This window comes from Propithecus coquereli, unplaced genomic scaffold, assembly GCF_000956105.1.
Source record: "Propithecus coquereli isolate 6110/MARCELLA unplaced genomic scaffold, Pcoq_1.0 Scaffold136, whole genome shotgun sequence".
NCBI classification, from domain to species: Eukaryota; Metazoa; Chordata; class Mammalia; order Primates; family Indriidae; genus Propithecus; species Propithecus coquereli.
The window spans coordinates 4,765,923-4,779,453 of NW_012137858.1; the positions used below are offsets into that span (position 1 = coordinate 4,765,923).

At 39.7% G+C, this 13,531-nt stretch overlaps 1 protein-coding gene across 1 annotated transcript; it reads right to left on the reverse strand.

Annotated features, from left to right (window-relative positions):
• Positions 1-380: 380 nt before the first annotated feature.
• On the reverse strand, positions 381-12,766 carry EPCAM (epithelial cell adhesion molecule). The gene is made up of 9 exons (XM_012638856.1): positions 12,490-12,766; positions 9,225-9,332; positions 8,705-8,945; positions 7,997-8,062; positions 6,556-6,619; positions 5,798-5,899; positions 4,244-4,447; positions 2,396-2,440; positions 381-837 (listed from the first exon to the last, which is right to left on the reverse strand). Exons 1-9 carry the CDS (start codon positions 12,563-12,565, stop codon positions 796-798), a joined length of 948 nt encoding a protein of 315 aa, XP_012494310.1. The 5' UTR covers positions 12,566-12,766; the 3' UTR covers positions 381-795.
• Positions 12,767-13,531: the final 765 nt, after the last annotated feature.

Genomic DNA, 13,531 nt, shown 5'->3' on the forward strand with positions numbered 1-13,531 from the left:
CACTCAGAATAAAACTGATTTTTCTGTGTAGAAGTTCCATATTATGGGTTATATACTTTATATATATATATATACATGTTATATATATATTTTAGAGACTGGGTCTCCCTCTGTTATCCATGCTGGAGTGCAGTGGCATGATCATAGTTCACTGCAACCTCAAACTCCTGGGCTCAAGTGATCCTCCTGCCTCAGCCTCCCCAGTTGCTTGGACTATAGGCGGGAGCCACTGTACCCGGCCTACATTTTATATCAAATATACATGATTCTAAGTACTCATAGAAAACTCTAATTTGTAGTTAGCGTTCAAAGCATTTTAACCTATTATGTGTATGCCATGAAATTTGAAATTTCACTCAATATAATTCAAAGTTATAAAATTCAGGTTTAAATGTTTTATTTCATAGTTCATAAAAAAAGTTTATATGTACAAGACTCAAATAGAAAGGCAGCTTTCAATCACAAATGAGACAGTAGTCATTCAAACTCTACTGTGGAAGCATATCTAACGCATACCCTTCAATGTTATGCATAAATAATTTTAACTATGTAGTCCAAGTTCTGGGTTTTCTATTACATCTGCATATATAAGACACTTGTGGTCAAATTTTAAGATTGGTAAAGTCAATTTCATGCTGCTTACATTCTGAATACAGACTTCACTATTGCAAATATATGACATTAACTAACAAAACAGTAATCCTCCAAGATCTTCTTTGACCCCTGTTCACACATTTGTAATCTGAGTCTGTTTGCTAATTTCCCTTTTTGTAGTTAATCTTCAAATGACAGTGGTTATGCATTAAGTTCTCGATGCATCTCACCCATCTCCTTTATCTAAAACAGAGAAAAAGCACAGGAAAATAATTTTAAGTAATTTTCCAATCTTTTGTTTATTCTGGAAACAGTTTTAAAAAACCAAAACATTTGGAGAGGAAAGCAAGATGATTCTCTTCCACATTTATAAGACTTATTTAAATTTAAAAAAAAAAGACATCTGTATTACAAGGAAACACACATTGAATGTGTCCAAGCTGCTATTTAGAGAGAAGATGGCAAAATGACTAGGGAAAGTAGCAAGTATGCTAGATCTTCAAAAATAGGTAGGATTTTTATTAAATGTATATTATTTTTATAGCTAGGAAGAATCAGTTCATTTTCTATTATCAATCTTTCATTTTATAGGCGAGGAAATCGAAGTTCAAAAATAAGTATCCCAGATCGCCTAATTAATTATAGGCAGAACTAAGACAACGGTGATAATTATTCCTACTACTGTTGACAAACATTTTGCTATGCCAAGCATGGGACCAACACTTTATACAGATTAATGTTAATCTTACTTTACACAGATTACATTTAATCTTTGCAACAGGTCTGTACTATTATCCTCATTTTATAGATGAGGAAATATAAAGGCTTAAAGAAGTTACATAACTTGTCTAGCTAGTAAGTGGTCAAATCCAGGTCTATTGCTCTTAACAACAACACTACATTGTCATTCTGCTTGTCTGTTACAATTCAATTCAGAGACAGTCCCCTAGACCTATGGTCACCAAACCAAGTAAACCAGATGGTTACTATGGATTGGGAAGAAAATGCTAGAATTTTCTGGTTCTATTAGATTTTTTTCAATATTCTTTTACATTTCTATTTTTGTTATTTGCTAAAATACTAGTAAGTGGCACATATAAATACACAGACATACAAAAATTGATGAGTATACAAAAAATGTTATTGCTAGGGTACAAGGACAAGTGTATTCCAATCTAATTCCAAGGGACTGAGCACGCTAAAAATCTGACACTTTGATTTCACACTAGTATAGGTGACTAGTTAGTACGCAACAGATTTATTATGACAAATTAAGTTCATTGAAAATTATTATTTCACTGGCATAGAGACAATAAATCAGATCAGTAGTAACACTGAGTTTCTCTAATGTGAACTCACTGGAGTATGCCTCTACAACAGTGATCCCCAACCTTTTTGGCATCAGGGACCAGTTTCACGAAGATAATTTTTCCATGGACTGCGGAGGGGAGGGCTCTGTGGCCCAGTCCCTAACATGCCACGGACCAGTACCAGCCTGAAGCCTGGGGGTTGGGGACCACAGCTCTAAAAGATTCCACTAAATATTAACACATTGTAAAATAAAAATCATAGGGTTTCCATTCTACTCTTCTGTGAAGCAGAATTCAATATTAGGTGATCTGCTACGGAACTCATGCAAGAAAATTTAGGTAAAAGTACATTCTAAGACTGTCCTTAAGACCCTATACAGTATAAACGGACTCCAGTATAACTGAGATCCATCAGAGTCTAGGAAGGTATTGTGATTATTAGGAGTAAGAGATTCAACAAAGCCTTTTTATTACTTAAGTAATCCATTTACCTCAGCCTTCTGATACTTTGCCATTCTCTTCTTTCTGGAAATAACCTAAATGGAAGAAAAATAATTGCATAAGGACTGATACTCAAAAAAGTTGATGCATAACATATATGCTGCTTTTTTTTTTTTTGGGACAGAGTCTCACTTGGTTGCCCTGGGTAGAGTGCAGCGGCGTCATCATACTTCACTGCAACCTCAAACTCCTGGGCTCAAGCAGTCCTACCGCCTCAGCCTCCCAGAGTGCTAGGATTACAGGCGTGAGCCATCAAACCCAGCCAATATACATATGCTTTTAATGGATACAATTCCTAAACATACTTAATTTAAAAATCCATAAACATTTAGTAAAATTTTAATTTAAGAAACAATGAATAATCTTTAATGAAATTTAAATTTGGTGTGCATTCTTCTACATCTTTTTCCATACTAATAGAAACATACATAAACACATGCATTTAAGTTTAATGGTCTAAAAGTGGGATCATGCAATATCATTTCTCTCGTTACAGAGCCTGTGTCAACATCATAGGAACCATTCCAAAACCAAAGATACAGATTGAACTCATTGGCATTATTCCATATCATAGATATATCACAGTGTACTCTCCCACTGAACACAGTCAGGTTTTCTCCCAGATTAACCCTTACAAGCAAAACTGCATAATCGTGAATGTGCTTTTTTTTTTGTACTTATGCTTTCATTTCTACAGGACAATTAGACTTCTATGATTAATCTTTCATGTTTATTTGCCATCTGAAATTCCTCTTCTATAAATCATCTGCCTGTATCTGTTGTAATTCTTACTTTAGGTTTCCTCATCAATGTGTAAGAATTCCTTGTATATTATGGATAATATCCATTTTTGTTTTAGACATCATGAATATTTTTCCCCAGTCTATTATTGGTATTTTTTACTTTATAGTATCTTTGCCATATAAAATGTTTAATTTTAATGAAGTCAAATACATATATCTTTTTCTTCATGGATCTCTTGCCTTCCATGGATTCCCTTGTCACAAGGCCATACAAACATTTCCTAATTTTTCTTGAGACTTGTTTTATTTTTTTACATTTTAAACTACAATCCATCTGGAATTTGCGTTTGAACAGAGGTGCACTGCCCAACTCTTTTCACATTGCTGTGCTCTCGACATGCCATTCACACGCAGTTGGGTAATATGGCCAGCCCTGGTAGGATGAAATAGCAATTCCACTTTTGTTTTCTTCCAGATGGATAGCCAAGTATGGTTATTCCACTGAACTGAAAATATAAGTTCCCATATACCCTCAAATCTTTCTGAATTCTGTTGTGTTGTTAAGATTTCCTAATGCTGAAGTATCCTTACATTCCTAAAATAAACCCTACTTCTTCAGATGATACATTCTTCTGCGGAAACACCACTAAATTCAATTTGCTAATCTTTACTTAGAATTGTTGCTTCATATTTATCATTGTTAACTCTTTTCTATGCTAACTTTAATTTTGTGTTCTGTTGTTCCATCTTATTGAGTGGCTTGGGAGTTCAGGTGTTTTGCATTAATCCCAGCAGGCATGTTGACCTCTGCAGTTAGAACTGAAGGACATTTGCTGCTTGTTGGCAACACAGCTGACCTGTGAGGTGCTCAGCTGCCAGCTTTTTTTGGGTTAGTATCCATTTGTGCTTCATAAAGTGAATGTTTTGTAAAAAGGGTCCAGGAATGCAATAGAATAATTCACCACAGAGAATTACAAAAAATGAAGATTTTGTTTCATTAAAATGTTTAGAACCTATATGTAACTTTTTCATATTTATTAACCTTTTCTTCGAAGAATACACCTTTAAATGAAATTTGACTTGTTCTGTACTCACCAGCACAACAACTCCAGCAATAATTGCTATTATCACAACCACAACGATAGCAATAACACCGGCTTTTAGACCCTGCATTGAAAATTCTGGTGCTTTTTCATCAACATAGTAAATTAAAGTTTGACCAGGATCCAGCTCCAGTTGTTCCCCATTTACTCTCAAGTCCATTTTCTTAGAAGAATGGAACAAGGATTCACCTTTAAGCTATATTGAAAAGGAGAAAAGCAATTAAAAATGTTTAAGAAAGCCAACTATGGCTACATATAATTACACACCAATTGTACGCCATAAAAACTGCTGTCAAGAATTTTTACGGTTATAGTGATAACAATCTGCTCCATTGAAACTTTGAAAAAACTGTTTATTATAGGAAACTTTCAAACACACACAAAAGCAGAAAAAGTAATACAATGAACCTATCACCCACACTCAACAGTATCCCCACATGGACAATCTTATTTCATCTATTCTTCCTTCCACCTCAGCCCAGATTATTTTGAAGTTCATCTCAGATTTTATCAGAAAACACTTCACTATAATATGTTAAAGTTTAACAAAATTTTTATTATTTTGCAATACATATTCAGAGAAACTTCTCCAGTAACAAACTGTAGAAATGATCCCTGAAAATATAAACATTTCTTTAAAATATTTAAAGAAAATATTTTACTCACACCAGTTACATGATATTTTTTGTACACAGACTCTTGCACAAAATATTTATGTAAATTATTACAGGGGAGGATAAATGCACAAACTAAGTAACTACTAAGGAGATAATAAGTAAGAATTATAAGAAAGAGTAAAGATATTCTAGGCAGAAAAATTTGATAAGAGGCATAAATATACAAATAAGACAGGCACATATAAATGACAGGGAGAACAAAACGAACTACAGAAAAACCACTCAGAGACATGGTTGATCCATTAGTGCAGAAAAAGTTGATGAAAGATCTTTTTTTTTTTTTTTTTTTTTTTGAGACAGAGTCTCACTCTACTGCCCTGACTAGTGTGCGGTGGTATCAGCCTAGCTCACAGCAACCTCAAACTCCTAGGCCCAAGCGATCCTCCTGCTTCAGCCTCCCAAGTAGCTGGGACTACACATGCACACCATAATGCCTGGTTAATTTTTCTTTCTTTTTTTTTTTTTGAGACAGAGTCTCACTTTGTTGCCCTGGCTAGAGTGAGTGCCGTGGCGTCAGCCTAGCTCACAACAACCTCAGACTCCTGGGCTCAAGCAATCCTACTGCCTCAGCCTCCGGAGTAGCTGGGACTACAGGCATGCGCCACCATGCCCGGCTAATTTTTTCTATATATTTTTAGCTGTCCAGTTAATTTCTTTCTATTTTTGGTAGAGACAGGGTCTCACTCTTGCTCAGGCTGGTCTCGAACTCCTGAGCTCAAACGATCCGCCCACCTCAGGCCTCCCAGAGTGTTAGGATTACAGGCGTGAGCCACCACCCCAGCCTGATGAAAGATCTTGAATCCATTGAGGAATGATAGACAACATTATATTTCTGAATACAGGAATAAAACAAGGAAGATTATACTCACATCTTTTTCAAAATAATAAGCCACATCAGCTATGTCCACATCATGTTGAGTTTTCTGAGAAGAATTTTGTACCAGATCAATAGTGATAACATTATTCTCATACTAGGGGAAAAATTAAAAAATACAAATTGGTATTAATGTAATCAAAATCATGAAAATATCATTCAGTAATCAGAATATTCAATGTAGAATTAATGTAAAACTAAAATACTAAAGAAATGCAATCCAAAATGCAGTATGCGTTTACCATGTTCTGTTTTTAGAGAGCAAAAATGTATATTCCTTCTAAAATGACATTAATTTTAATCCAGAAAAATATAAGAATAAATTCATACTGCCTTTAAAGAGTTCCATCACACTATTCACTCATCTTTTTTTTTTTTTTTTTTTTATACCAGAGTTGAAAGAAGGCTAACTAGGTAAGAACTAGTTCCTCAAACCAAAGAAGATAGGGAACTAGAGTAATATCCTAAAGTACATATGTGCCAAAAGCAATCAGAGAAAGAGGTTCTTCAGGGTAAGAAGATTCACATGTCTTAGGAATACTAACAGATAGTACATTTTCTTTAAGGGTAATATGGGGTTTTCTAAAGGCTATGGAAGTAGAACTACCACCACAGGAAATTCGCATTAAGTACCCAGGACTTAAAACTGTTACTCAAATGCATTTAACCACTAAGATCACTGGCTATCCTTTATACCAAAACCATGCTGTTCTACCAACTTTCTGCTAAAGCTCATTTATTAAAAAATCATACCAGAATATTTGTGATATATTTTGGATCCAGCTGATAACGAGTTGTGATTATCTGCCGAAGTGCCCTGTAAATAATTAAAAAATCTATGTTTAAAAAAATGTTTGTACCACACAACAGTAAGAAACACTACTTTTTAACTAAACAGATAGTCCAAGGTCTACAACTGTTATTAACTAAAGTTGAAATTTTTATGCCATTTTGCAACATTCATAATAATAAATGATTCAGGCCAGAATTGTCCATTGATATTATAACTGCTGAGTGTCAGTTGAATTAGAAAAAGAACATTTACATAGTATCCAGGTATCTCTCCACAGATTATTTATTAACTACAAAGGGGAAAATGGTAATTTTACAATGGAAAAACCCAGTGGATACCACTTTAATCAAAGTTAACATTACTAGTAAAGGAATAAGCTGACATCATGCACCTTCTGATGCAAAGTACTGTGAAAGACACAAGGTCACTTAAGTAGTTTCCCTACCAAAAATGCATAACCTGTTTTCAGTAAAGAGGAAATGTCAAGCCAGGCATGGTGGCTCATGCCTGTAATCCTGGCACTCTGGGAGGCCAAGGCAGGAGGATTGCTTGAGCTCAGGAGTTTGAGACCAGTCTGAACAAGAGCGATACCTCGTCTCTACTAAAAATAGAAAAATTAGCTGGGCGTTGTGTGCGTCTGTGGTCCCAGCTACTCAGGAGGCTGGGGCAGGAGGATCGCTTCAGCCCAGGAGTTTGAGGTTGCAGTGAGCTACTATGACACCACTGCACTCTACCCAGGGCAACAGAGCGTGAGACTCTGTCTCCAAAAAAAAAGGAAATGTCAGAGAAACTCAAATCTGAGGGACTTAATATAAAACAACTTGTCCATGCTCTTCAAAAATATGTCATGAAAAACAAAGAAAAGCCAAGAAACTGTTCCATATTAAGAAGACTAAAGAGTCATGACAACTAAATGCAATACATGATCTTGGATTCGGTCCTGGATCAAGGAGGAGAAAATTACTACAAGGGACAATATTGGGAAAACTGGCACAATGTGGTATAACATTAAATTTCCTGAATTTCATCATTGTATAGTGGTTTATTTAAGAGAATGCCTTTTGATCTTAGGAAAAGATACACTAAAGTACTTAGGAGCAGTGGGATAGGACATTTACAGTTTGCTCTCAAGTGGTTTATACATGCATAGATAGATAAAGCACACACACATATGCATCCACACATACACATATAAAAAGAAAGTGTGGCAAAATGTTAATTGGTGAATCTAAGTGAAGGCTACTACAGGAATCTTTGTACTATTCTTACAATTCTATTTCAAATAACTCCATTTTTCAGAAATATAAAAAAGCATTTAGACTTAGTTTTTCTAATGGTGCAGGATGGAAGATTTGAACACTGATTATGCAAGAATAATATGATGCATTAAATTGCACTTACGTCTGCAAACTTTGAACATCATAAGGTTCTTCTCTTGCTTTGTGTTTTAGTTCAATGATGATCCAGCTATAAAGTAAAAAACAGTGTCAACTTACTATAACTCAAGTCTTTTATACTACTTTCCTAATAAGCTAATACTAAAATTCTCGAGTGGAATTACAGTAGAGCTAACAGAAAAAGGATTTGGGCAGTAGATACACCCATAATTTCTCCCCTCATACATCCTTCATAAAGAACCCATCCAGGAGGGAATACCCTTTCTAATATTGACCCTCTACTCTCTGGCTATCTGGCCACAACAGAAGTCAAAGCTGAGCTGGTTGTGTTGGTTCCCTGTTCAAGTGAAAAGACAAAAAAAGGCACTGAGAAACAGAGAAAATTGATGATGAGGCTTCAGAAGATGGAAATGGAGAAAGTACTGGCTTGGCCCTGACACCTTTCCAGTTTCTAGTCCCTTCCAATGAAGTATTTTCTGCTTAAGCTAGCTTGAGTGGGTTTCTGTTCCTTTTGACAAAATAATCCCTAAGATAAGCATATCCTTTACAGCACATTAAATGAGCAAATACATAAACAGATTATTCACATACATTATATCCTTTCCTACCTTTTGAATTCTAAACCATGAAGTCATATTATATATTCAAAAATAAGTTTAATTAAATGAATCTGAAATGCATGAAAACAAGTAACACAGGCAGTCCCACTCACTAGGTCCTCACTCGTTCGGAGCAGGTTATTTCAGTGTCCTTGTCAGTTCTTCTGACCCCAGCAGTGTTCACACACCAACATGTGGCAGTGCCATTGCACTGTTTGGCTTTAAAGAGCCCCCGCTCATCGCAGTCGGGGTCATAAAGCCCGTCATTGTTCTGCAGAGCCCCTTCAGGTTTCGCTCTTCTTCCAGACTTTGAGCCAGTCATTTCTGCCTTCATCACCAAACATTTGGAAGCCACTGCAAAGAAAGCTTAATGTCAAACTGAAAAATAACTGGTTTCATGCTTACAGGGGAAAAATTTTTTTAATTTAACTCCAAACTCCTAGGGCCAAAGATTATTTCAAACTTTCATATTCCCACACTTTCTGAAGATAAAAGCTTCAGATGTGAGATAATTTCGACAAAGTAACAGCATACAGATTTGAGCCAATAAAACTCTTCCCAATTCAAGGCATGTCAATTAAAGAAGTATTAAGTCAAAATAAAGTTTAAAGGTAATAAGGATATTTTACTTACGTTTTGAGCAAATGACAGTATTTTGTGTACCAATTGAAGTACACTGGCACTGACCATGTATGTTCAAAGAGCAGTCTGTGGATAGCTGGTAGTTTTCACAGATGCATTCTGGAAAATGAAAAAAATTCACTTTAAAATGTAGATCCCACTAGCAACTGTGATGATATCCCAGGTGAATTATGTTCTGACAGTAATACCCAAGTTACAGGGACACAAAGCCTTAAAGTGGTCCTGAATGTTTTACTGTCAAGCTATAATTTCAGTGCTTCCTAAATGGCACTTGCTAAATAGTTTGCATACAGACACGTAGTCTAATCCACATGCATTCCTGTTTCAGTTTTTTTAAACAAGGACTCAGCCATCCAAACATCTTATCCAGCTTTGCCTTTGTGATACTACCAGTCTCAGCTCTTTCCTTTCTCCTGTCCTGCTAGAAACATCGCTGCCCATAAGTCACTTCCTCTTATACAAAAAAAAACCAACAACTCCAATTCTAGGATCTGTGAATCCTCACCATCTCTCCCTCTCCCACCTCATTTTCTTAAATAAGGGATATTTGCTTTTGGGTTTAACAGAAACATACTCAATCTCTAGACCACTTTATATCTTGGAAAAATTATACTTTCAATTGAATTTGGGGCATCCTTGTACGTGGGTTTCCTAACTAAATCAAATCCTGGTACCTGATTTTGAAAGTGAATCTAAGCAACCCATCCTGGGTATTGATGTCAGTTTAACAGTTTTATCCTTGACTTTATCCTTTAACTCAAATGAAGTTAAAGTTGATTTTAACTTCAAATTGGCAAGCCATCTAATTCCTTTTATTTGTCTAGTTAAGAGACCGCGATTATTAAAAACAAAAACTAGCATGACAGACCAAAGAATTTTTATATGGATCTTTCATATCCCAAGTACCCCAAGTTGACTTTAATTTTTCCCAGTGTCTGTTATAATTGATATGTACCCCCTATAATCTGTCCAGCACTAAACACAATATTGGGGTCACAAAAGGAGAAAGTATGGCAGCTGTCCTCAAGGAGTTAAAATCTTATGCAGCACTATACCGTACTTGTACAAAACACATTTTTCATCCCTAAAGGTTGTGAAATTTAAAAAAGACCAGTCAAGTACAGACTTTCTGAGCATATGCCTATAGCAACTATTACCATTTTAAAGTAATTTAATATTAAGTACTAAGTCCCAGATTGAAGCTAGAAAAATCACAAGTTGATTAAACTGCATTATTTTCAAAGTGTAGTTGCTGAATTTAGGCCATCCAGTTGGTGAAAGGATAAAAGTTTTTCGAGAGAGATTTGGCCAATTGTCACTTCGCTTCTAGGAAACATCTTATAAATAAATCAAGAGATGGGCCGGGCGCGGTGGCTCACGCCTGTAATCCTAGCACTTTGGGAGGCCGAGGAGGGCGGATTGTTTGAGCTCAGGAGTTCAAGACCAGCCTGAGCAAGAGCGAGACCCCGTCTCTACTAAAAATAGAAAGAAATTAATTGGACAATTAAAAATAAATAGAAAAAATTAGCCGGGCATGGTTGCACATGCCTGTAGTCCCAGCTACTCAGGAGGCTGAGGCAGTAGGATTGCTTGAGCCCAGGAGTTTGAGGTTGCGTGAGCTAGGCTAACCCCACCCCCCTCTACTCGGGGAAATGGAGGGATCCTCTATCTCAAAAAAAAAAAAAAAAAAGAGATGGCAGCCAAGCTGTTTATTCCACAGTAAGAAAAACTGGAGGCCAGGCGCAGTGGCTCACACCTGTAATCTTAGCACTCTGGGAGGCCAAGGCGTGAGGATCACTGGAGGTCAGGGGCTCCAGACTAGCCTGAGCAAGAGGGAGTCCAGACCCCGTCTCTACTAAAAATAGAAAAAAGTAGCTGGGCAATTAAAAATAGAAAAAATAAGCTGGGCATGCTGCTGTGCGCCTGTTGTCCCAGCTACTCTCGAAGCTGAGGCAGGAGGATCGCTTGAGCCCAGAAATTTGAGGTTGCTGTGAGCTAGGCTGATGCCATGGCACTCTAGCCCAGGCAACAGAGCAAGACTCTGTCTCAGGAAAAAAAAAAAAAAGGAAAGAAAAACTGGACTCAAACTACATGTCCGGCATTTGTATAATGTTCAGTCACCATTTAAATTATGGTTGTTTTTTTTTATTTTTTTAAATTTTTTAGAGACAGGGTCTTGCTCTGTTGCCCAAGCTGGAGGGCAGTGGCCCAATTATAGCTCACTGTAACCTGGAATTCCTAGGCTCAAGCGATCTTTGTGGCTCAGCCTCCAGAGTAGCTAGGACTAAAGGCATGCACCATCCTACCTGGCTTTTTTATTATTATTTTTTGTACAGACGGGGTCTCCTGTATTGCCCAGGCTGGTCTCAAGCTCCTGATCCTCCCGCCCCAGCCTCCCAAGGTGCTGGGAGTACTGGAGTGGGCCACCACACCAGGCTAAATTGGGTTTTTAAAGACTAAAGGAAATGGAAAACTCTGGATCTTACACAGGAAAAAGATCCAGATATAAAACTACATGTTTAGGTTTAAGATAATGTTAACAGCACGTCTAAAAAAAAAAAACACCCAATTATTAATTGTGGGACTCCCGAAGTGGTGGGATCACAGGTTCTTTACTCTTTACGGTTATTGTTACTTCTTCCTCCCTACAATAAACTTGTAAGGCATTACTCATATGATTCTCAGAAAAGGGAAAACATCCACACGCCCTGTAGTCAAGGCCCGGGAGGCCCGTCTCCCGCGGGCAGGTGCGGAGCGTTCCTGGCCGCCTGCCCACAGCCACCTGTCCCCGCCCGAGGTCCACATCCGGGGCCCACCGCAGGTGATCAGAGTAGGAGAGGGACGGCTGGTCGCCGTCGCAGAGACTCCACCACCGACCGGCCCGGGCTGGTCGGTAACCCCAAGTTCGTCCAGCCAGAGAAGGTGGGCAAGCCCAGGTGTGAGGCCTTGGTTCTGTGGCCGCAGGATCTCCGGACAAGGCCACTCCGTTCCCCGGCTGCCCCCGCCCCGGGCCACTTCCCTAGAGCGGCTCACAAAGCTGAAAAGTGAGGCTGCTCCCTGCAGCCGGCGTGAGCGAGCGCCTTCCCGCCGCCCCCTCCGCGCGGAGGGCCTAGCCCGGGTTCAGCCCGCGCCAACGGTCTCCAGGCGGGAAAGCACAGCCTCTTGGTCCCCTCCTCGCTATTCCCATCTCGGGCGTCGAGGACTGCCACCCCCGCCCAGCCCAACTCCATAACTGCGCTCCAAGTCCGCACCTCACCTTGCTGAGCCGCTACCACTGTCACCGTAGCCGCCGCGAGCAGGAGCCCGAACGCAAGGACCTCGGGGGGCGCCATGCTGCGCGCGCAGAGAAGAGGGGCGTGGGGCGGGCCCGGGACTCGCGGGAGGGCGCGTGGAGGGAGTGCGGCACCGGGAGTCCGCGGGCCGGCTGGGCGGCGCGAGGCCTGAGGCGCGCGGGTTGGCGTCGGGAGGGCAGAGGCGCCGCGGTTCCCCGACCCGGTTTAAGGTGCGAACTCTCCGAGGGACTGCGCGCTCTGGGCGCGCGGCAGGGCGGAGCACTAACCTGCCCGACCTGGCAGCCCCGCCTCTCGGCCACTTCTCGGGGCTGCTCACCTCTGCCGGCCAGAGCGCCGCGATGAGTCACCGCCCGGGGGCGGGGGGCGGAGTAGGCTCCCCTCGCCTCCCCCAGCTCGGCCGTTGGGGCGCAGCCACCCCCCCAGGTGTGCGCCCGCGCTCCGCCCCGCCCCGTGTCGCCCCAGGTGCTTCCTCTCTGTGGCGGCCGCTGGTACCCTTGGTGGCCGCGGAGATGTTTTAATGGTACTCTACTGAGACTTCACGGAAGAGCGCTACTCTCAAGCCTTGAAGAATGGGGCCGGGGGAAAAGGTGCGGGGACTGAAGAGGAACATGGAAACTAAAATGCAACACAAAGAGAAGCGGAGAGCCACCCGAAGCACATTAAAACAGACGACCTTTGAGCTTTACTTGGCAGTCTAATTGTACTCTTTTGAAACTAGGGGAGAAAAAAGAAGAAAGAAATTTCCCTGACTCTCCGAGGATGATCAATTCGTGTTTCTTTATAATTACGCACAATAATTCTTTTCCCTTTTTTATAAGAGTATTTTTAGCACTTGAAGACGTAGGAAAAGGTGTTCCCATAGAGCCAAATGTTGGGAGCCGGGATAATTTTGGTTTTGACTAATATTAGAGAACAATGTTGATGAGTCCTTCGAAAAGAAAATTCAGGGAAGAAAAACAAAGGACAATAATTTATTTCAGTGCAAGTGAATTCAAATCACAACAC

What these genes read in the sequence shown, in the direction of transcription:
- EPCAM (XM_012638856.1), bottom strand. Translation starts at nt 12,565, where the DNA reads ATGGCGCCCCCCGAGGTCCTTGCGTTCGGGCTCCTGCTCGCGGCGGCT. An exon ending in AGTGGTAGCGGCTCAGCAAG is followed by an intron (nt 9,333 to 12,489) that starts GTGAGGTGCGGA and finishes TTCATTTTCCAG; the next exon opens with AATGCATCTGTGAAAACTAC. An exon ending in TCCGAACGAGTGAGGACCTA is followed by an intron (nt 8,063 to 8,704) that starts GTGAGTGGGACT and finishes TTTACTTTATAG; the next exon opens with CTGGATCATCATTGAACTAA.